The sequence below is a fragment of the Rhopalosiphum maidis genome, chromosome 3 (assembly GCF_003676215.2).
Source record: "Rhopalosiphum maidis isolate BTI-1 chromosome 3, ASM367621v3, whole genome shotgun sequence".
In the NCBI taxonomy this organism is placed as follows: Eukaryota; Metazoa; Arthropoda; class Insecta; order Hemiptera; family Aphididae; genus Rhopalosiphum; species Rhopalosiphum maidis.
This window is the reverse complement of record NC_040879.1, coordinates 69369851-69394901: the sequence shown is the minus strand read 5'-3', so window position 1 is coordinate 69394901 and position 25051 is coordinate 69369851. Positions and strand designations below refer to the sequence as shown.

The following is a 25051-nucleotide window of genomic DNA, read 5'->3' as shown; positions in this document are numbered from 1 at the left end:
ACGATGATTGAAACTCAAATATTATTTAAAAACCATTGCCAATTTATTTTTAAGACGACTAAGAGCTCTTGTTAACGGCGACGGACAACGGTCCGTTTTCTACAACGGACCGTTATCCGTTGCACAGTGTTGCATAGATTAGTATATTTGTTTGTTTATGCACGGGAAAACCATCCGTTAGCTGATAAGAAACGGATCGCCGTACGTTGTCCCCTCGGCACACCGGGGGACGGCACGTTGCAGTGAACCACGCCAGTCTATACGAGTGTGTTGACAACGTCGGTATTCACTCCGTTTTTCTTTCAATTTTCAAATTAAAACAAACTTAAAATCTAAAAATGAATATCGATATTGAAATGCTGATTTCCCTGGTTGAAAATAGACCTGTGCTTTGGGATAAAACTTCAGAAAGTTACAAAATTAAACAGCTTAATTTTACGGCATGGATGGACATCTGCAAAATGATACATCCAAGTTTTGATACATTATCTGATAAAGAAAAAAACGAATTTGGTAAGTTTACATTAATTATTTATTCATTATTATTTATTATTTATTAAACACATATTATTTTTTCCCTATTTTCGTTAAATATACTGATTCTGCCACGATAATCTCCCTTCTGGTGACACAAAGTACTCAGCAAATTTATTTCTAATCATATTTGATGTTAAGCTACCTCTTACCGAATTTGAACGAGGTAATTGGCGTAGATCGGAGTTTAGATTTTCAGTAGTTGAATCGCTAGATATACTATTAATAATTCCCTCTTCTTTGTGAATAAAATTTTGCAACAAACAACAAGTCTTTACTATATCAACTGCTAAATCCGTAGATACATTTAATGGTCGATGTAAAATTCGCCATTTATTCGCCATTATTCCAAATGTACATTCAACATACCGTCTTGCTCTTGTCAAACGGTAGTTGAATGTACTTTTTAATTCATCGAGTTGATGACCACCAAACGGTCGAAGTACATGTTCATGTAGGGCAAATGCTTCGTCAGCAACGAATACGTAAGGTAGATCACAATCAGTTCCTAGTTTATTTGTAGATGATGGTATGTTCAATCTATCATTTAATAAGTTTTTCCAAAATTGTGTTTGTTTGAATACCGCTGAATCGCATTCTTTTCCGTATGCACCAACATCGATAAAAATATAATTATAGTTAGTGTCTGTCACGGCCATTAGTACGATGGAAAAGTAGTGTTTGTAGTTTAAAAACATTGACCCACTTTGTTCGGGTTTTATGACTCTAATATGCTTACCGTCTATGGCTCCTAAGCATAGAGGAAAATTTGCAGCGCTTTCAAAATTATTAGCTATCATTAACCAGTCGTCCTTGGATGGAATTTTCATATATATATTACACAATTCAGTCCATATTGTTGTACATACTTCTTGAACAATATAGCTTATTGTTTTTATTCCGATTCTAAATGTGTATTGAAGATCTGTAAATGTACTTCCTGATGCCAAGTACCTGTAAAAATAATATTTTTAAGTTTATAATATAAATATTAATTTAATTTTAATTTTATAATTTTTATTTGTTTTTAATTTTAGGAAAAAATGTTATAAAAAAATGGAATAATGCAAGAGATAATTGGATGAGATGTGATAAAAAAATTAAAGAGTAAAAGTCAGGTTCAGCAGCAAAACCTGTTCAAAAATACAAATTTTATGAGCAAATGCAGTTTTTAAATAAAATTGTAGGTCATAGACCGACAGAAACAAATATGCCTCTTGCTGAAGATGTCGAAGAAAATCAAATTGTATCTGAAAGTCCAGTTCAAAAAAAGAAAATGAAGAAACAAGTAACAGAAAAAGATCAGTTGGAAAAAAGAATAACGAGATTAGTCGAATCTGTAGAAAAAGATGATCAAAGTAGAATTATGTCTTTTTTTAGCGGAATTGCCCCGACCATTGAAAAATTTAATGATGCTGATATAGTTGAGTTTCAGTATGAGGTCATAAAAGCCATGAGAAACATAACTCAAAGAACTCAGACGCCATATTTACAGCATGATGTACCAAGAAATTATTATCAAAATCTAAGTCAACCCGCGCAATTTCATTTATCACATCCATCTCATGTTGCACCGAACATTAATGAAGATCCACGTGGCATATATCGTAATTATAATGCAAATGAATCAAACAAAGTTCATCAATATATGACAACGAATGGTAAAAGGAGCTTTTCTTCGACTGCTGAACCTTCGCCAAAATCAATCGACAGTCTAGACACAGCCGAAAGTCAATCAGCCGTTTCCGATTACGATTTCGATTTTTCAAAATCACCAGTTTTTTACGAATCATTAATTAATTAATTCATTCATTGTTTATAATAATTAAGAATAAATAATATTTGTTAAAAAATATATATGTTTTTAATTATAATAAAATAATCAATAATATTATAATATAACTATTTGTGTGCAAATGAATTAATTTTGATAAATTTATAGTGTGCTAGATCAACAATTAAATACCTGCAAAACTCACCAAGTCCATATATACTATGCAAAAGTCAAAATCTAACTTAGTAATTTGTATTTTAACCATAATAAAAATGAATAACTACTTAGCTTGCTTAAAGAAAAATCAATTTTAACTAGCAAAAAACAAATTTGGTTACATTTGGCATACAGCTATATAGCTATATTTAAAGTTTGAAATTGGGAAAGCTGATTCTCAAAAATCATGTTTTTGGGCTTGGTGTGTTTTGCCTAAATGGGGACGATATTATATTTTTATATTATTAAAATATAATAATAATTTTTATATTTTTAAAATTATATTATTCATACATACCTTAAGGTTACAGCCAATCGTTCAGTAGGTGTAATAGATTCACGCATATTAGTATCATCATGCCTTAATTTATCTTGTACTAATGTTAATAATTTTTGAAATGTTACTTGACTCATTCGAAAGAAATTAAAAAACTTTGTTTCGTCTTTCTTTAAATCTTCAAAAAGAGTGTAGAAAATACCATATCTTTTTCTTTCCAATAAAATAGGATGTACCCACATTTTTTTCTTTCTTTTTTCTTTCTGCTGCATTTTTTTGTACAAATAGTACGCTATTATAACCTTTTTCTTTCTAGTAAACATTTGTCTAGACTCTATACTCAGCCGCTTCTTGTTTAGAACTGACTAAATTTAATTACAGATAATCGATAAAATATTACAGGCAACGGAAGTATATCCGTTATTTTAACGTTTCGTCAACAAAACCATCCGTTTTACAACGGACCGGTATCCGGTAAAAAAACGGACGTTAACAAGAGCTCTAAAATGGCTTAAGTAGGTGGAAACGGGTCTCGCCCCAGATTAGGATACCCGCCTAATACAAATAATTTAAAGGTATAGAAGCCATTACACCTCAAATATTAACTATAGGTTACCAGTATATATCTACACTATGACATTTTATTAGTATTCTTGAACCAGAATTGCTTCTATATTTTTGTAGATAAAAATATAAGGATGGCGCAAATTATAAAAATTAGGTAAAATTAGTTGTTTTTACAGTAACTTTTGTAATTCTTCGGGAAAAAACTTTAATTTTTTTTCTAAAAAAGTACCAGTAGAGCAAGCGTAGATTATAGGTGTGTTTTAACTTAATTGTTGTATAAAAAATTGCATGTTTAGTCGTAGAACTTCAAGTTTTATATTTATACATGAATATATTAAATTATATATTTAATGCATAAAAACAATTCATGTAATATAGATTTAATTAATTCAAAATTCAAAATTTGTTTTCTTTTAAAGTAATAACAAATTACTTTTTTAAATAAAAAATATATTTAATAGTTTATATTTTTACTAATAGGTAAGACGATAAATGTTGAATTATTAATTAAACTAGTTTATAACTTAAACTTAAAATTATAAAATAAACAAAATTTCAATTTGTTCACCTTTTTGAAAAATTACAGTTCAGTGTTTAATGTTTGAGTTACAGTAAAAGCCTAAATTTACTATAGTAAATATTTAATATTGTTACAGGATACAAACATAAATATATAACTAGTCATAAATTAGAGAAATATCATGTCCAATAAAAAACATACAGACAAGAATGATCTAGTTCAAAATTATCATTCTAGAAGATCCAGAACAAATTCATCTGTTAATTCCGAAAATGTTCAATTTAATGTTAAGCCGCTCAAACAGCAGAATGGACAGTCACATCCAAGTGGTTCTAGTAAAAATGAAGAACAAAATAAAAATAAACCAAATTTGGATAATAGGCAAGAATATTGGAGAAAAACCCTAAATTTTGAAATTAGAAAATTACAGTGGACATCAAAATTTAATCTAGAAAAACGACAAGAACAATGGAACTTTGAGCAAAAACAAGATTTGTATAATAATGCTAATGAAAAAAAATATAAGTATACTTTTGGATTTAAACGCCTTAAAGAATTATGTGATAAGGAAGTGCCTGAAATTATATTTGTGATGTCCAACAAAACTAATGGATTCGTCGACTTATTTAAACAAAATAAAGAACCAGATTGGATATTTTTGCTTATGAAAGTTTCAGCTAAGGTTTGTTTTTCAGAATTAATGCAAAGTAAATTTTTTTTACTTACAGAATTAACATGTAATCAATTTTTTAGTCATATAAAAACCTATATATTGAGTACACCTACGGAAAAAAATCAAAATCGATGCAACCATATGAATACATTTTTTGAAGATTGTTTAGTAGTTTTTCAATCTATAACTTTATTGTTTCCGAAAACAGCGGAAGAAAAATTAAAGGAAATAATAGTTAGTAGTAATATTGCTTTAACTGGTATTAAAACTTATTGTAATCATATCAAAATAAATGAAACTACAATCGCTGGAATGAATGAGCTTCTACAAAAACTGAATGAAATCAAAGTAACAGATGAATTAAAATTAAAAGAAAAATTTATGATTAATAATATAGCTCAAATCATTCCTCCTCCTGAAAATTTTAGGGAACTCACAGTATATCCAAATGCGAATGATCTTGAATATGGTGAACCATTTTTACGACCTAATATCTTAAAAGGAGCATATCAAAATGTAGAACATTATTTAGACGTTCAATTTCGTCTTTTACGTGAAGATTTTATTGCTCCATTACGAGAAGGAATGCAGTTTTATAAGGAATCAATAAATGATCAACGCCAACCTCAACGTAGAAAAAAAATAAATAATATTCGTATTTATTGTGATGTTAAATTTCAAAAAAAAGGTGAATTTGTTTGTGATAAATATGGTTATTTAATAAATTTTGATATAAAAAAAAAATTAAAAATTAACTGGGAAATGACTAAACGTTTCATGTATGGTTCTTTATTGCTATTTTCTGTTGATAATTTTAAGACATTTTTTTTGGGTATTGTTTTAAATCGAAAGATTGAACTTTTGAAACAAGGGAAGTTGGTTGTTGAGTTATTAGAAGATGCAAAACCATTATTTAATATATCTCTTACCATGATAGAGAGTGAGGTATATTTTGAACCATATAAATGCTCAATGGAAGCTCTTAAAAATATAAATAGACATAATTTCCCAATGGAAAAATATATAATATCGTCTTGTAAAATAATAAATTATCCATATTACATAGACACATTACCTGAACCAATCTATTCAATTGATGATTTAGAAAAAGTCCATCTACTAAATACATTTGAATGGCCCACTAAAGAACAGCTAAAACTTGATGATACGCAATATAGAGCATTTAAAGCAGCACTAACTCAAGAATTTACAGTTATTCAAGGGCCACCTGGTACTGGAAAAACATTCATTGGATTGAAAATTATGAAAACTATTATAAATAATTTATATTACAACCAATGTCTCTCTAAACCAATTTTAGTAGTGTGTTACACCAATCATGCATTGGATCAATTCATGGAAGGTATTTTGAGTTTCACAAACAAAGTTATAAGAATTGGTGGCCAATCTAAGTCCAAAATAATAGAAGAATACAGTTTAAGGAATATAACTCGCATGTACAAAAGATCCATAACTACTAATAGAGGTTTAAGAAATGTTCAAGAACAAGTCAAAACAATTATGAATAGCATAAACTATTTCAAGACAGTTAGCGAAGTTGTATCATACAATGCTGGAATATTAGAACTATCGTTACTGAAAAATGGTATGCCTAAAAAATATCATGGTTTTTTTAAAACTTCTTTAAATCTTCTCTCTTGGTTATTTCATGATTCTAAATACTTTGATGTCGACCCAATTGGGTTTATAACTAAAACTAACCAGGATTTGATCAATAAAATTTATCATTCCGAAAAATTGTTGAAAATTGAAAAAGAAATAGATGAAAGTGATGATGGAGATGAACAATATGAATCAAATACTTCAGATCTAACACAAAATTATAAAGATGTTGTTATTTATAGTATGACTTTAGATAACATAAAGTATTCTTGTTTGGAACTTCTTGAGGAGAATATTCGATTGGAGAATCTATCAAACTTGGATATAAATTATTACAATGAATTTGAAGAAGCCAAATTTAATTTTGATATGATGGAAAAGTTGCACAATTATTTTGAAAATATGTTGAATTTGGTTGATGTTTATACTGAACTACCAAAATCAATTAAAGATTTAAATTTATTAAGTATGAGTGAAAGATGGTCTTTATATTATTTTTGGGTACGGGAAACAAAAGAGATGATTAATCCAAAAATAATGAATTATGAAGAAAAGTATACTCAAATATTTAAGCAATACTCTGAATTAAGAGAATTGGAAAATATAGAGCTATTAAATAAGATGCATGTAATAGCATTAACTACTACTGGTGCAGCTAAACATAGAATAATGCTAGAAGGCCTAGAGTCACCAATAGGTATGTATTAAAAGGATATATCTAGTACCCGTATGTGTTATCTCTGTTTTACACGCATACAACATGGCATTTTTTCGTTCACCAGTTTTAGTATTGTACTGTTAGTCATAATATTTGAGTGAACTGAACTATTATAAAATTTTTAAGTAAATTATGATAATTTTAAATTGTGGAGTTTCAAAAAAAAATGATAACTTACTTAAGAATAATATTAAAAAATGCTACGTGTGGTCCTAGATAATAATCTCATCTTTAAATTTTATAATAGATAAGTTCATTCTATATCAAAACTAACAGTACAATATTGAAACTATCTAGTGAACGAAAATTTGATATGTTGTACGTGTGTACGACCAAGACAACACATGCGGATAATGCATTCTCTTAAGATCAATATCAAATAAATATTTATTTTTATAAATTGATTAGTCAATTTCATTTTTTAGTTGTTGTTGAAGAAGCTGCTGAAGTTTTGGAGGCACATATAGTTTCTTCATTAACAAGACATTGTCAACATCTAATATTGATAGGTATTTATATAAATATAAAACTATAATAACCTAACATAATGAAAAAAATAATGAAAATTATGGTAACAGTTAATTATTTTACCTTTAATAGGTGACCATAAACAATTACGTCCTAGCAATGCAGTTTACAAATTGGCTAAAAATTTTAATTTCGATATTTCACTGTTTGAACGTATGGTCAATAATGAAGTACCATGTTATACGTTGGGTGAACAACACAGAATGCGCCCTGAAATAGTATCCCTTATAACTCCATCAATCTACAATGAATTGAAAAGTCATATTTCTGTTAACAATAGAGAAAACATTCGTGGTGTAACTAAAAATATGTTTTTCCTAAACCATAATGTGTATGAAAAAGAGGTACGTTATGTGTTGGTAATACATTACAGTATAATTTGGTTAATTCAATATTATAACATTTAGGTTGAAGAAATTTCAAGCAAAAGTAATGATCATGAAGCTAAATTTTTAATTATGTTTGCCAGACATTTAATTTTACAAGGGTATACAACTGATCAAGTGACAATATTAACAACTTACAGTGGTCAATTATTTTTAATTCATTCATTAAGTTTACATAGTTTTTTTTTTAATCTGGAATACAATTTATTTTTATTTGTCTTATATAAATACAAAATAATACAAATTATATTAAAGGCTTAATTTATAATTTTATTTTTATTTTTTAATATCGCTGTGTACATGTTTGCTAATGATGTAGTTTTAATTGAAGAAACCCTAAAATAATTAAATTAAAGATAAGAAGAGTGGACAGTATTGCTTGAAGGTAAAGAGCTAGTTAGTCAGTGTAAACAGCGGCAATAATATGTAATTATTGTAGTGAGATTGAAACTTTTCAAGTACTTAGAATTAGTAGTATAAAAAACCATTTTTTTTGAAGTATATCAAAAATATAATTTAATATAAATTAATAAAGTGGATAGAAGCATTTGGTATTTTGAGTGACAAGAGCAGTGTTTCTCAACCGGTATAACGTGGCACATAAGTACCGATAAGATTAAATGATAGATATTTTAAGATTTGTGAAACTAGCTATGTCTGGATAGAATTTTGGCAATGAATAAAGAGACAGAATAGAGGATAAGCGCAGTAGAGATGAAAATGCTTAGATGGATGTGTACAGTAACTAGGGAATGTAGTATAAGATACAAATACCTTAAGGGGGTAGTGTAGAAGTTAGGTACATAACAGTGGATAAAATGAGGGAAAATAGGTAAAAGAATTTTCAAAATCGGTTTAGTAGATCCAAAGTTACCCCTAATAACATCCAAAAATAACTTCTCTTTATATAATACATATATATATAGATTGGCATGGCCAACCAGCCAACATGTCAACAGTCATCTCTTTATTTTTAATTAATATAATTAATTTGATTTACTATAAATATAATAACTTACCTTATAGATAAATCATAATATTTCAATTGTTTTAACTCGTACTCTGCTACTCTCGTGATCTCCGATATACTATCCTTAAGAACAGGGTTATTCAGATGATAGTGTGGTCTTTAACCTTTTTGGACTTGCGGCCCACTTTTTTAGGCCTACATTTTTCACGACCCATGTAAGCTTTGTAAAAAAGTTAAAATTGCTAGACTAACAGAAGACTTATCGCGAATCAATTTTAAAGCTTACGTGTTCGGTGGATCATTAAAGACCACTATAATTTACTTTATAATATTATACGTTGTTATATCGTTTCAATTGTGTTAATGTATGAACGCAGGTCATAAGTTTCTATGACTTGTAAAATATAACTAAAAAACTTTGTTTGTATTAGTTCAAAAGCCTGGTTCTCAATTCAGGTTCGTTTAGTGGAAATAGCTAACCAACTACTCCTTAATTAGATAGAACTAGATATAAATATCGTAAGTCACTTGGTTATAATAAACAAAGTAGGTATATGTGTTGCAAATCCAAAACTTATAAAATATTATTGTTGTTATTATTTTACATCTTTCAACATAATAAGATAATTCACAAACATTAAGTATAGTTGATGAAATGATTGAAGAAGAATATCAAATAAGAAATGAAATAGAGAGTGACACTGAAATAGCTAATATGTATACTAGAGGTTAGATTAGCCCTATGGAGATGTAGGATAACGTACAATTCGATGTGTAAGTCGCAGTACAAGAAGAAGATTATCGTTATTAATATTTATTTTAAATAATTTAATACATAAATATCATTATTTTATGTTTTATTTAAATAAATAAACATTTATATATATACTTTTTAAGTTACGAAAAAAACATTCAATATTAGAGGGCATGAAAATAACGGTTGTCGATAACTATCAGGGCGAGGAAAACGATATTATACTGCTATCACTAGTTAGAAGTAATGAACAGGGGAGTGTTGGATTTTTGAAAACTGAAAACAGAATATGTGTTGCTTTGTCGAGAGCTAAATATGGACTTTACATAATGGGTAACATGGACAATTTATACAATTCTGGTAATTTATGGAAACAAATAAAAGAAACATTAGTAAATCAGGATTCATATGGTAACTATATTTTTGTTTAGTTTTTAAGAGTATATTTTAATTTTTCTACGTAATATTTTAAGGCGATGAATTGACTTTGGCATGTACAGTACATTATGGTATTACGACAAAAGTTTCAAAGAGTGAAGATTTCAATATAATTATGGAAGGTGGTTGTAACATGTTGTGTAGATCATTATTATTATGTGTCCATTATTGTGCAAGTGTATGTCATTCTTATGATCGTGACCATTTGGAAATTAAATGCAGGGAGCCATGTAACAAGTAAAATGTTCAAAGATTTTATTTATAATTTTTAAAAAAGATCTTTAATTAACTTTTTCTTTTTTTTTATATTAATAAGCCACAACAACTTTGGTTATTGACTTTTTGTTAATTAACTTTTAATATATGACGTGTATCATAGATTCTGCGATTATAATCATCCTTGTACAAAAACATGTTTTATGGATTGTGGACAGTGCACTATACTTATGGCCAAAGATTTACCATGTGGTCACCAAACAGAATTACCATGCTTTATTGATATTGATACTTATCCGTGTGAAGAAATGGTTGTAGTTTTACTATTACAATTCTAATATTTCTAATTTATTAATTTAATTAAAAATTGTTCTTAAAATTAAAATTTAGATGGAATCTATCCTAGAAGAATGTGGTCATAAAGTTATAAAAAAATGTCATGACAAAAATCCAAATTGTTCAGTTAAATGTTATATTCGTTTAGATTGTGGTCATGCTTGTGAGCGAAATTGCCACAAAAATGATGATCCAGACCACGAGAAGGTAGTGTTGTTTATAAAGGTGTTTGATATTGTAATATCTAGTATTAATTATATTATTTTAAAACTCATCCACAGTATAATTGCTTAAAACCTTGTGAAAATATTAACAAAAAATGCTCCTTTAATCACAAATGTCAAAAGATGTGTTATGAAAATTGTGCATCATGTACTGTTAAAGTTAAGAAAACTCTGCCTTGTGGACACATAAAAAATGATGTTCCTTGTGGATTAAAATCTAATGAGATTAAATGTAATCTTCCATGTATTCGTCCTTTAAAATGTGATCATAAATGCCTAGCTAAATGTTATGAACCGTGTAAACCTTGTGAAAAATTGGTAAGTTCAATGTTCTCTTCTATGACTCTGTTTTATTTATTTTATTGATTTTTTTAGGTAGAAAAAGTAATACCAGAATGTGGACACTCAGTAACAATTAATTGTGAAACAATACCAGAACGTAAGCATTGTACTAAGCAATGTGATACAATTTTAATTTGTGGACATTTATGTAAGAATCCATGTGCAAAAGAATGTATATCTGAAGAATGTGAGGATATTGTATTACAAAAAATAAGCAAACTAGCTTGTGATCATGATAAAGTTTGGGTCTTATGTTGTGACAAAGATAAAGGTGATTTATTTTATTATTTTGGTATTGTAAAAATCTATGTTTAATTAAACATATTACAATATGCGATGTTACATAAAATGATTGTTTTTTATTTAAAATCATATTGCTATGACTTTTGAAGATTATAATATAATTATTGTGAAAGAAAATGCATGCAATATTACCACGTTGTTTTAGTTACATACCTACTTTTTACTATTTTTTTATTTTATTACCCTCTGGTAATTTTTTTAAAATTTATATTAATTTAATTGGTTACGACCCCAGTTCCTTTTGAGGCGTTATAATTAGGAAGAGTACCTGATGATAAGTGGGACACTAAAGGATTGAGTGAGATGGTGTTGCAGCTTAGAATGAAATCTTTTATAGTATGATTTGGCTAATTGGTCAACTGTTGTAATTTTTAAATCATTGTGTAGGGTTTTATTTGTTACGTACCAGGGGGCCGAGTGTTATTAGCTGAAGAGTGATGGACTGGGAGGCTTGGATGGTGCGGATACTTATCTAGATTAGCTCGTGTTTCCACGCGTGCTCTGTCGTTGGTTCAAAATATAGTTCTTTTGAGATTACGTCAATTTAGAATCAGTGTTGCAATTATTTCCAACAACTCCTGAGTCTATGACTTTTTGTCAATCGTCGTCGTTGACGACAACCTTTCGCCACACCGAGTGCCGAATCTCGTCGTCAGTAAATCATATGAATACATATGATCGATCCACTTATTTATCAGTTCCTGCTGTCTTCGTCTCCAAACTGTTGATTATCAAATCACCGTGAGACTCGATTGTTTTCCCGATATTGGGACAGGTGCCAGAATATTCAAGTAAATTCACTAGCAACCCAGAATGCTTTGTGTTGCGTGGTCGCCTAGGTCGTCAAGTTGAGTTCCTCACCTGATCGGACCTTCAACTGCCTTAATTTTAAGTATATTTTAAATCCGTCCTATTATTATAATTGTTCCCTGTAGCCATTGCACCAGACCAGGCTGACCACAGGGCACCCCGTCCTTATAACTAGCCTGTATCACCTTAATCCCGTGTATAAATCTCCATTCTTTCGTTCCATCAATAATAACCCATTCCTGATAAATTTATGTCATTGTGTGTTAGGTTGTCTATGGTGCCTGGCATGTCAGTAAATGGACTACCCCGATCAATCTCAGGCGTCTATTTTATATTTTTATTAATGCTCAATAATTCTCGGTTTTTACCAGCCGAGTGGTCCTTCGACGATTTAATTGTACGTACACAATATATACAGGGTGATTCTTTTATCATAAAACACTTATTACAGTGGAGCGTCGATTATCCGCACGTCAATTATCCGACCCATCAATTATCCGCACTACAACATTTTTAAGTACAAATTTATTTTTAGTTTAATTTAATTCAGTTTTATCATTCGTTATGTTTTATCGTATACTATAATGTTATATTACATATAAATATCTATATATACAGTGTGTAATCGGTTGTTGGAAACACTCTATAACTTTACAAATATTAATTATACTTGAATTCTGTTTGTTTGTGGTGCTTAATAAAGTTTGTTATAACTTATTAAGGTAATTAAACAATTTTTATGCTATTTCATTTCGCGCATGCGCATAACAACTTTTTTTTTTTAAATGGCAACCCCACTATTTTTTGGCTAACTATTTTTACTTTTATTTTTTTATGAATTTTAATGGTAAAACCAACTTCCTATGTTAAAAAATAGCCGAGTTATGGATATTTTATTGATTGATATTATTTTTTTGACATTTTTGAATTATTCATCAATTTTATGGCTTAAATTTTTAGCACGTCATGATATCTTCTAGTGATATTTTTAGTACCTACTTTTGGAAGGATCCTCTTCCCCCTATAGCAACTAATTTTTTTAAGTTCGTCTTCTTAGGCGATTTAAAAAAAAAAAAAAATACAATGTTAATAAATTTTATTTTTTTTAGTTCAAAATTACATTTATTCATTATCTTATGAATTGTTCAAACTGCTCTCCATTATAATTTAAACATGCTTCTGTCCTCCGTAGAAATTCTTTATTTGTTGCAGATGAAATTTGCCCTTCAGTAAGTTGGTTACACGCCACAATTATTTTTTGTTTCAAATCAATAAGATTAGTAGGTGGGTTTGCATAGACGACAGTTTTTAGATGTCCCCACAAAAAGTAATATAGTGGTGTAAGATCTGGGGATCGAGGTGGCCATTTTATTATACCATTAGTTCCTATCCAACGATTTTCAAAATGTTCATTTAAATAATTCTTCACGACGATCGCATTATGTGCTGGGGCTCCATCTTGTTGCAAAATCAAATTGTTCCTTGTTGCAAGAGGAATGTCGTCTAGCATGATCGGTAGCTCATTAATTAGAAATTCTAAGTACCGTCTTCCATTTAATGTTCCGTCGTAGAAATAAGGTCCCAACAATTTACCTCCAATCAAGCCACACCAAACATTTGTTCCCTAGACATATTGATTATTTGTTTCAAAAACCCAATGGGGATTTTGAGTGTCCCAATAACGATTATTTTGTTTATTTATTACTCCGTTGTTGGTGAATTTGGATTCATCTGTCCATAATATGTAATTTAAAATAATAGGATTGTCTTCTAATTGAGTTACCAACCAAGAAATAAACATAATCCTACGCTCAGCATCACCTTGGCGTAAGTGTTGCACTAAATCAGGTCTGTATGGATGAAATTTATGTTTTTTTAAAATTTTATGAACGGCATTATGAGAAATACCTATTTCAAAGCCAACATGACGCGTACTAACTCTAGGATTTGCTCTTACGTATGCCAACACTTGAAGCTCAATATCTTCCCCTAATGCATTAACTTGTCTAGGTTGTTGGTTGGCAATAACTCTTGTATTAGAAAAAGAACCAGTATTTCTTAAATTCCTTTCTAACTTATGAAAATAACTATGTGACGGGTGTTCCCTATCTGAATTTAGAAAAACGAAAAATTGTTTTATTATTTTCACCACGAACATAAAAAATCATTAAAAGTACTAATTAATAATAAATACATACTTGGATAACGTTCAACATAAGCACGCGCAGCCTGACGTGAATTTTTTTCACATTCCCAGTAAACAAAAAGCATATCAACTTTTTCTGAATTATTCATATTTTTTTTTAAACTACAAGGTATCTCAATTATGAAGTTATTTAATGTAACTTAACTATTGTTTAATAACACTCGTGAATTCGTAAAATACGACTGTAAAGCAAATACAAAACAATAATAGTTGCACTGGTCTATTTGATATGAATCGTTTGATCGTATCTAAATTACCTAATAATTCAGATAAGAACAGTTGTGAAATGATGGGAGAAACCCATCATTTACATTTTACAAAAATATCACTAGAAGATATCATGAAGTGCTAAAAATTTAAGCCATAAAATTGATGAATAATTCAAAAATGTCAAAAAAATAATATAAAATACGCCACTGGATATATCATCAGGTATTTATTGTAATATAAGGCCGGCCGCACACCAAAAGAGCAAAGCTGTTTTAGTCATCGCTAGTAATTTTTGTCTTAAGTCAACTAAAAACAATTTGTTTTGGTCGGTCGTACACCAAAAGAGCAAAACTGTGTAAGTCATTGTTAGTCGTAAAATTGTAGTTCAGTATTTCAGTCACCAACATGTCTTCCGACGAAGTAGAAGTTATTGTTCCTATTTTGTGGTCTTTGTTGTAAAATATCGAAGAGGATGAAAAACAAAAAAGAATGTGGGTTCATCCTTTAAATAAAAAACGTACAACAAATAATTTAATCAAATGTTTTTACGTGAATTACGTAATGATTTAAAATTTAAAAATTTTACGAGAGTAAGTCCTGAAACATTTGATTACATTTTGAATATAATTTTTGAAAAAATTCAAAAAGCTGATACTAACTTCAGAAAGAGTATCAAACCGGATGAACAACTATTAGTCACTTTATGGTAAGTAGAATTTAATTTAATTAGTATCGAATTCAAGTTTTAGAGGAAAAATAATTTTTTTGTAGACTAGTATTATGGGTACCTATTACACCTTTATTTTAATGTAATAATCTAAATTATAATTTTATATAATTATTTATGAAATACATTTAACTTATTTATTTTTAAATTATCATATATATCACTTAAAAATTATTTATATGAGTTCTTGATATGAGTTTGAACTTTCTGAAGAAGACAATAATTCTGGACTCTGAGAAAAGAGAAACTGTGTAGTTTGAGGTGTGTTTTGATTTAATAGTTGGGGCTGAATAGTATGCTGTTGATTTGGCTGTACAATGTTTGAATATAATGTCGACAAAGTTACTTGTATATATCGATGTTGCAGAAGATGAAGTTTCTTGTTCATCAAGTAGTTGATTCAATGTACTTAAAACAGTGTTTTTAAATCTACGCTGGTTTTTGTTATTGAGCTTTTTAAAAATAATAGTTCTGGTGGATCTTCAATTGGATTGACTTTTGGAGTAGTTTTTGATTTTAAATAGCTGATCATTGGTTCTGCAATCATCTCGCTTGTCAGAACTTTTTTAATTTTTTTTGGTTTCTTAAACTCGTGTGAACTTGAACTTTGTTCACTATCTATTTCTTCATCCACATTTACATCTGGGTTCAACTGAAGTGTTACATCAGATTCTTCAACATTTCTATAGGTTATTTCATCCAAATCATCCGCAGTAAGGTTGCTTGTCATAGTTTTATGTTGCAACATATAATCTTTTAAAAACGCCATGTTATCGTATAAATACCATTTCCTTTTTTTCGTTGCACCGGAGCCAGATGTAAATTTTTTTTCCTCACGTAATTGTCTAGAAAACGAATTACGTAAAGTTGTCCATTTGGTTTTATATTCTGAAACTATAAAGAAAAAGAAAGTTGAAGACCTTATAGTATGTTTTATTTATTATACATTAATATGTACTTAATGAATAAAAAAGTTACACAATATGGGTAAGTTTAAAAATTAGAAAAAATGTTTTATATTAATTCAAAATGACTAAAAAATGTAATGGATTTAATTTAAAAAAAATTATGTCAAAAAACGAATTTTTCTATGAATTAAATGTATATAAAAATAAAACAATATTGTTGAGTATGCACAAGTGTGTCACTTTTCTAGAGTTTTGTATTTGTGTAAAAAATGATCCATTATTATTTTATTTTAATTTATTCCTCATAATTTATGTTATAAATTTATGTTGATTATCCTTGGAGATTTCAATGCTAAAATAGGAAAAGAAGAAATGTATAGACCAACAATAGGTAAAGAAAGCCTCCATACTAATTCTAATAAAAATGGAAACCGACTAATTAACTTTGCAATCTCTAAAGGACTAAGGATAAGTAGCACGTGTTTCCCACACAAAAACATCCATAAAGAAACATGGGTCTCACCCGGAGGTAGTACCAAAAACCAAATTGATCATATCATGACAGATATGAAGATAAACAATATTATAGAAGATGTTAGGAGCCATCGTGGAGTGTCTGCTCAGTCAGATCACTTCTTGGTTAAAGCTAAAATACAAATTAAACTACCTCGTAAATGGAGAAAAAGATTAATAATAGAAGAAAAAGTTGATATAGATAACATAAAAAACTCTGAAATGTTAAAAGAATACAAAAATAAACTAAAGGACGGAATAGAGGCAGAAAATATTGAAACCCGTTGGAAAAAATTAGAGGGAATAATAAAAACAACTGCTTTGGAACACCTATGAAAAAAGAAAAAAAGTACAAAAGCATAAATGGTTTAACGATAAGTGTCAAAGCGCAATTGAAGAAAGGGATAAGGCGAGATCATTGATGCTTACAAACCCAAACACAGAAAACAATAACAATTTTGCCCAGAAGCTTAGAGAAGCTAAACGTATAATAAGAAGGGAAAAACGATTATGGGAAAAGGAAAGAATAAAACAGATTGAAGACAACAGGACGAACCCGAAACTCTTCTTCAAACAAACAAAAGAATTAAAAACGGGGTATAACCCCAGAACAGAAATAATGAAAGAAGAAAATGGAGAATTTGTAACAGAAGGAGAAGAAATTGCAAAACAGTTTGGGAAAGTGTTCGAGGAACTACTCAACCCACAAACGTACCAAGACCATACGCAAATTGAGTACTATACAGCAGAACCTGAAGACGTAGAACCAACGGACGACGAAGTTAGAATGATCATAAACACACTTAAAAACAATAAATCGCCAGGTGAAGCGGCTTAGCTTCAGAACTCTTAAAGTATGGTGGTGAGGAACTAATAAGAGAAGTAGGGAAATTAATCAGAGGTGTATGGCATAAAGAAGAAATACCAAAAGAATGGCAACTAGCAATAATATGTCCAATTTATAAAAAGGGAGACAGATCAAGATACCAAAATTACCGAGGAATATCGTTGCTAAATACAATGTACAAAGTATTTTCAGGTCTCATACTAAACAGAATAAAACCTTACATAAAAGATATCATTGGGGACTACCAATGTGGTTTTATGAGTGGTAAGTCCACCATAGATCACATTTTCAGTGTTAAACAACTAGTTGAGAAACATTATGAATTCGACAATGATCTACATCTACTATTTATTGACTATAAACAGGCTTATGATTCAATTAATAGAGAAGTACTATGGGACACACTTATAACCTTTGGGATACCAGTAAAGATAGTGAAAATGACCAAATTATGTATGAATAAAACCAGGTATAAAGTTAGATTCAATCAGCATATATCAGATGAATTTGAAGTTAAGACTGGACTTCGACAGGGAGATGCCCTATCCCCAATACTCTTTAATATAGCTTTAGAAATGGTAGTTAGAAAAACTCAGAAAAAATATGGTGGGGTAAACTTGGAAGAGAATAGAAGACAATGCGGAGTACTAGCGTACGCAGATGATATTATCATATTGGGATCAGACAGTCAAGAAGTCAAAGCAGGAACCAAAGAACTAATAATAAACAGCAAAGACATTGGATTACAAATAAACGAAGGAAAAACCAAATATATGGTAATATCTAGGCGAGAAAATCACGAGGAAAATTTAGAAGTTGAGAATTATAAATTTGAAAGAGTACAAAATTTTAAATACCTGGGTGTTACAATAAATAGCAAAAATAATAATCACGATGAAATTAAAATAAGACTAACTGCAGCAAATAAATGCTATTACGGAGTAACGAGTATACTAAAATCAAAACAGGTATTACTCAAATCAAAAATTACAATATACAAGGTAATTATCAGACCAGTCCTTCTATATGCGTGTGAAACATGGCCAACGACTAAAGGAGACGGAGACAAATTAGCAATACTCGAAAGAAGAATATTAAGAAGAATATTTGGGCCAAAAATAAATAACATGACACAACAATATGAGAAAAGAAACAATATAAAAATACAACAGTTATATAAAGAGCCAGACATAGTAGCAGTATTAAAAAATAGGAGAATGGCATGGGCCGGTCATGTATGGAGGTCAAATGGTCTTATGAAAGAAGATTTAAAATGGAAACCCCAGGGGAAAAGACCACTTGTCAGGCCGAAACAAAGGTGGATCGACAAAGTGGAGAAGAACTTAGCAGAGATCGGAATACGAGATGGAGAAACAATAGCACAAGACAGAGACAGATGGAAGCGAGTTTGTGTTGCGGTAATGGGCCTCAATGGCCATTAAAAACCGAAGAAGAAGAATTTATGTTGTAATAAATGTTACAGTTATTTAGCGTCTGGTGAACGTTTTCAACGATTGCACTTCCATTTTCGTTTGGGAGCTACAACCATTGGAATAATTGTTGATTCTGTATGCTCGGCGATATGGAAATTACTATCTCCTATTTATTTGCCATCACCGAAAAAAGAAGACTGGATATAAATATCAAACGATTTTAATGAAATATGGAATTTTCCAAATTGTGTTGGTGCAATTGATGGTAAACATATTTCTATTATTTGTCCTCCAGGTGCCGGATCGGAGTATTACAATTATAAGGGCTATCATTCAATTGTACTACAAGCGGTAGTCAATGCTCACGCAAAGTTTGTTGTAATAGACGTTGGTGATTATGGTCGATCTAGTGACAGTGGTATTTTTAAAGAATCTTTATTTAGTAAAAAATTAATTAATAATAAATTAAATTTGCCTGAACCAAAAATAATTGACCAGAATATAAACGAAGACTTCCCTTTTGTATTTGTTGGGGACGAAGCTTACCCACTTTTACCAAACCTAATGAGGCCATTCCCTCGCAGACAGTTAACAAATGAAAAACGTATTTATAACTATCGTTTATCCCGTGCAAGAAGAATAGTAGAGTGTGCATTTGGAATTATGGTAAAACGATTTAATGTATTGGAAAATAAGATGTTAGTTGGCCCCGAGAAAGCTACTAAAATAACTCGGGCCATATGTGCACTTCTTAATTTAATTATGACAAGGGAAGTAAACCTTACAGAAATTCATAATGAAATTGAAAATCATCATAATCAAATAGAAATAAGAAACGAAGCAAATATTGTTCATCATAACAGATCGTCTATAGCAGCTATCGAACAACGTAGGCCCCCATACACGATCAAACAGTTTGCGCAACCACTATGTTTGCGCAAAAACATGGTTGTGCAAACACACGTACATACACGGTCAAGCGGTTTATGTGAACCTCAGTCCTCAGTACGTTTTTGTATATTACGTAGACATAATGTCCGACACACTAATTGCTTGCGCCGCGATAATTATTGCCTGTTTGACCGAAAAGAAAAAAGAAAAACGAAAAAGAAAGCAGAGAATATGGATGAAGGAATGGTTAAAGAAGAGGGTAGAATTTGGTCATGACCGTTTAGTATCAGAACATAAACTAAGTTCAATAGTTGACTACAAAAACTATCTTCGAATGGATGCTGATACGTTTGGAGAATTACTAGAAATGGTTACACCTTTAATAGAAAAAAACACTACAATCATGAGGACACCAATATCGGCCGAACAAAGATTGTTGGCCACTTTAAGATATCTTGTAAGCGGTGATTCATTCGAAGAGCTAAAATTCCAAACTGCCATAGCAGCCCAAACACTTGGGAGAATAATTGTTGAGACTTGTCAGTGTTTGGTCCACGTTTTGAAAGGATGTATAAAAGTAAGTAACAAAATTAATATTTTATTATTATTTATAATTATTACTATAATTATAATTATTTATTATTTTATCATAGGATATAAAAATTAAATTATTTAAAAATTCATTAATACTGTTCATCATTAGGAAGATCATTAATTGATGACGGTACAGAGTCTTGTATAACTGGAACGAATGTTGTTGTGTGACTGGAACTGGAGTACGGAAGTTGATGTGGTTGTTGTAGTAAAATAGGTGAGGGTGATTGTGAGTGTGTAGAGGGTGAAGATAAATATGATGAGCGTGAGTTATATAATTGTGGATACTGATGATTATAGAGTGTTGATTGGGAGTTTAATGGTGAAGGCAAATGATTGATGGAAACTGAGTGTCTGTGAAGATTACCCAATCGCCCTTCGAAGAGAATGTCATCAATAAATTTTTTAGCATACAATTGCTGATTTGGGGTCATTTTGCTAAGCTCTATACCCCACCCACTTGCTATGATTTGGAATTCTGATTTGGGTTTCTGAAGAGTATTACATGCCATATCCAACAATTTAGCCCTTTTAGTTTCTTCGTTTTCTGTAGTATTTCTCTTGTTTGCCAGTTTTTGTTTTGAAGTGGACTGCTGTTCTGATGGCCTAGGAAAATCCCTATCTCCATCAACCTTAAAATAATAAAATAGGTTGGAATTATATTAAATATACTAAAAAACTATATTATATTACTATAAAAAAACTAATTTTAAATATAGAAATTAAATTTAATAAATTTAAATATATTATTGCAATATAACACATGGTAAAAAAAAATTACACGGCTGGTAGTCGGTAAATGGTAATATTTTATGATAAAAATTAAATTTTTAAACTAAATTTAACTTCTCATTACAGATTGCAACTAATGAAAACGAATGGAAAGACATTGCTAAAGATTTTGAGAAAAGGTGGAACTTCCTCCATTGTATAGGTGCTATAGATGGTAAGTATATTACTATTCGTAAACCACCAGGAACAGGCTCTTACTACTTTAACTATAAACAGTCATTCAGTATTGTTTTAATGGCAATAGTAAATGCTAATTATGAGTTCATAATGGTAGATGTAGGAGCTAACGGAAGAGTCTCTGACGGAGGAGTGTTTTCAAATACAAAATTCTATGAGTTACTTGTAGAAAAAAAACTTAACATTCCTGAAGCTGATAAATTACCCAATAGTAAAATTAAACAGCCGTACGTTTTAGTGGGGGACGAAGCATTTTCTCTTATGGACAATTTGATGAAACCGTTCAGTCGAAAAAACCTCAACGAAGAACAAGCCATATTTAATTATAGATTGTCTCGTGCTCGCCGAATAGTAGAAAATGCGTTCGGAATTCTTGCATCCCGGTTTCGAATATTACTTAGAGAAATTAATTTGAGTCCAGAAAAAGCCACACTTATTCTTCAAGCATGTACTCACTTACACAATTTTCTAAGAATGAAAAAAATTGAATTGTACTACCATGGAGGTTTGGACGTTGAAAACACAACGACAGGCGATATCGAAAACGCCGACTGGAAATCACAAAGAACACTACTTTGTTTACAACAACTCCCCGGCCGAAACATTTCTGTATCTTCAAAAGAAATACGTCTAAACTTTTCACGCTATTTTAATAGTGAACAAGGTGCTGTCCAGTGGCAAGATAATTTTAGACTATAGTAAATATCATTACTTATCGGCTATTAATAATACGTACCTATAACATTATTAATATACATTTATTATAGTCCTACTGATAATATAATTAGATTTATATTTATGTTTATAAATAGAATAATCAAATTGAAAACTGTTTTTAAATAAATTTTACAATTAAAAAAACATAAATAATTACCGTTTCATTCATTTGATCTATCTCCTCGGCAATTTCGTTGTCATCCATTGTGGAAGTTCCTTGAGTTTGACCCTCTTGGTCCCTCAAAAAATCAAGTTCGTTATAATACCATAAATTAGGTTTATAAATGTCGTCAGTCCCTGCACCAGATCTTATGCTTGACTTAACTTTTTTCAACTCTCTCCGGTAAGAAGTACGAAAAGCATTAATTTTTGTACGCACCATAGCTCTATCCGCTTTGGGTTCGATTTCCTTCATTTTTTCTACCATTTTATCATATGCTGCATCCTTCTTATTTCTGTTTTTATACACTTCACTTTTTACTTTCCAAAATTCTGGTAACTCTTGGTAAAGTAAGAAAAATTCACACCAGAATTCTCTGTCTTCGTCATTTTTAGTTCCCATACTAATAACTGTATTATATATTTATATTATTAAAATAAATAATAATAGTAAACGTGTAAAGACATACACGTTCAAACCGCTTATCAATCATTGAGCGTTGCACAAAATATTTCGGACTCGACCGAAAACCTCAAGCTTGGTTTCAAACAGTTGCGCAACTACTCAATCCATTCCATACACGATCAAAATGCTTGCGCAAACATAGTAGTTGCGCAAACTGTTTGATCGTGTATGGTAACCTTAATAAGTTTATGAATTTTTTCAATTCAGAAGATGGTTCAATTCCTTGCCAAGACAGGTATTTAGTTTAAAAAAATAATTTTAGTTCTAACTTTTAAAATATAATGTAATTATGATAATATGAATAGATTTAATAAATTTAATTTTTTTTAATATAAGGTTAAAAAGTAAGTTGAGATCCATTTTTATTTAGTACATTTGAAGTGCTTTATTTTATTTTTTCTATACTTTTATTTTATAACTATTCAATATAATTTACTACCTACTTATTTCTATAAAAATATATTGACCAATGATCAATTTTATTTTGTCCTATTTACTTTACTAAATTATTTGTTTAATTATGTAGTGTGTATCAGCCATATTTCATAACATTAAAATGGAAATTGAAAAAGTGAATTATTAAATGTAAAAAAAAAAATCTAAAAATATTTAATAATATATTCGGCTCAGCGGCGTATACCTACTATAAAATATAGTATATGCATGCGCAGGCGTGTCGCATTATTTTGTACAATAATAAGTAAATAATTTTGATTTCATATAAAAACATAAAATAATTCAAAATAACATAAGGGCTTGAGCAGGAAGGCGCTCAGCTGCGAAACCTAGAATTATATTATTACCTATAAAATATTATAGGTACCTGGAGCTTTTAGTATTCTGGAGATTTCTGTCCATAATTTTTCCTGAACATCTCGGTTGCTATGTTGTTTGTCTTTATAATTATAGATGGTAGATCTTTGTTGAACAAGTGTTATGAGTGTTTCCAGGTCTATATTTTCAGTGGTCATAGTTAAGACTGAGTAGAAAATTTAAAATAATACGTTACATGTTTATTATTTGTTAATATATTATGTAATATGTGGAATATGTTTATAATTACCTTTATATAAGTATAAAAAATGTATAACGTATAAAAAAATTTTAAAATATATATGATAATATGAATTGTAATTAATTATATTAATGATATTAATTCTGCAACGACTGTGGTATCCAACTAGTTAACCATCTAATACCGGTGAAACTGAGGGTTTGACTGATAAAAAATTTTTTGTTTTGACTGACGGAATAGAGCCTGTTCTATTTCGATAGAACACGATTAGTCATGACTAGAATTGACTGAAGAGCAAAAATGTTTTGTTTTGACTATAACTTGTCAGTGTGCGGGTTTCACTGAATTACATGTGTTCTATTTTTAATTAGTCATAATAAAGCTGCCTCAGTCTGCTTTAAGCAGTTTTGCTCTTTTGGTGTGCGGCCGGCCTAATGTAGACCAAGGAGTCCCCACCCGTCAGACCACCACTGATTAGAAATCATATAAATATTAATTAAGTATATACGACTTAAGGCGCCTTTACACGTAGAATCTTTCCTTCACTCCTGGAACCTACGGGTTTGAGCGAGGACTTGACTGCGCGCAATACTCTGGCGCGCAATCCTCTCTAGTCAAATTGCTGTAAAATTCTTTCCCGCGCGCTTTCCTTCTTTCCATTCGTCCTTCGCTCAAAAACGTTCGTCTAAAGTGTATTCCCGACGTTTTGAAAGCGTGAAAGCGTAGCGCGTGGAGTGTTCGAAATTCCAACAGTTTTGCAGTCGCGTGGAAGTTTTTTAAAGAAAAAAGCTAAATATTTTTTTTTCAAAATGATGAAAATTCGAGAAAACAATCGTATTTGTACTATTGCGTTTGTTGGATTGTTTTCAATAATGGATCAAAATCGATTAAAATTGAAACGAGTTCGCAGTGTGTGGGTGAAGGAATATCGGAGGCGTTTTGGTCATTTGCCATTAATATCGGAACTACGAGAAAATTACCCAGACGACTTTAAAAATTATTTACGGATGGATAGTGCATGTTTTGATATGTTATTAGCATTAGTTGGTCCAAAAATTTGTAAAACCGATACAATAATGAGGAAATGTATAAGTGTAAAAAAACGTCTCACAGCAACACTTAGGTAAATATATTTAGGATTTTAGCATTTAAGTCATTACTTGTAATTTAGTTTAATAATAAAAAAT

At 30.1% G+C, this 25051-nt stretch overlaps 4 protein-coding genes across 4 annotated transcripts; 2 read left to right on the top strand and 2 right to left on the bottom strand.

Annotated features, from left to right (window-relative positions):
* Positions 1 to 587: 587 nt before the first annotated feature.
* LOC113557663 lies at positions 588 to 1193 on the bottom strand. Its single transcript, XM_026963227.1, has one exon. It carries the CDS (start codon positions 1191 to 1193, stop codon positions 588 to 590), a length of 606 nt encoding a protein of 201 aa, XP_026819028.1.
* A 2876-nt stretch (positions 1194 to 4069) lies between these two features.
* On the top strand, positions 4070 to 11837 carry LOC113557662 (NFX1-type zinc finger-containing protein 1-like). The gene is made up of 12 exons (XM_026963226.1): positions 4070 to 6881; positions 7328 to 7411; positions 7503 to 7774; positions 7838 to 7980; positions 9683 to 9951; positions 10014 to 10215; positions 10358 to 10505; positions 10585 to 10737; positions 10812 to 11076; positions 11134 to 11367; positions 11659 to 11735; positions 11787 to 11837. The coding sequence occupies exons 1-12, from the start codon at positions 4070 to 4072 to the stop codon at positions 11835 to 11837; spliced, it is 4710 nt and encodes a 1569-aa protein (XP_026819027.1).
* Positions 11838 to 13338: 1501 nt separating this feature from the next.
* On the bottom strand, positions 13339 to 14504 carry LOC113557661. The gene is made up of 3 exons (XM_026963225.1): positions 14408 to 14504; positions 13915 to 14318; positions 13339 to 13833 (listed from the first exon to the last, which is right to left on the bottom strand). The coding sequence occupies exons 1-3, from the start codon at positions 14502 to 14504 to the stop codon at positions 13339 to 13341; spliced, it is 996 nt and encodes a 331-aa protein (XP_026819026.1).
* Positions 14505 to 20179: 5675 nt separating this feature from the next.
* LOC113558669 lies at positions 20180 to 20611 on the top strand. Its single transcript, XM_026964162.1, has one exon. It carries the CDS (start codon positions 20180 to 20182, stop codon positions 20609 to 20611), a length of 432 nt encoding a protein of 143 aa, XP_026819963.1.
* Positions 20612 to 25051: the final 4440 nt, after the last annotated feature.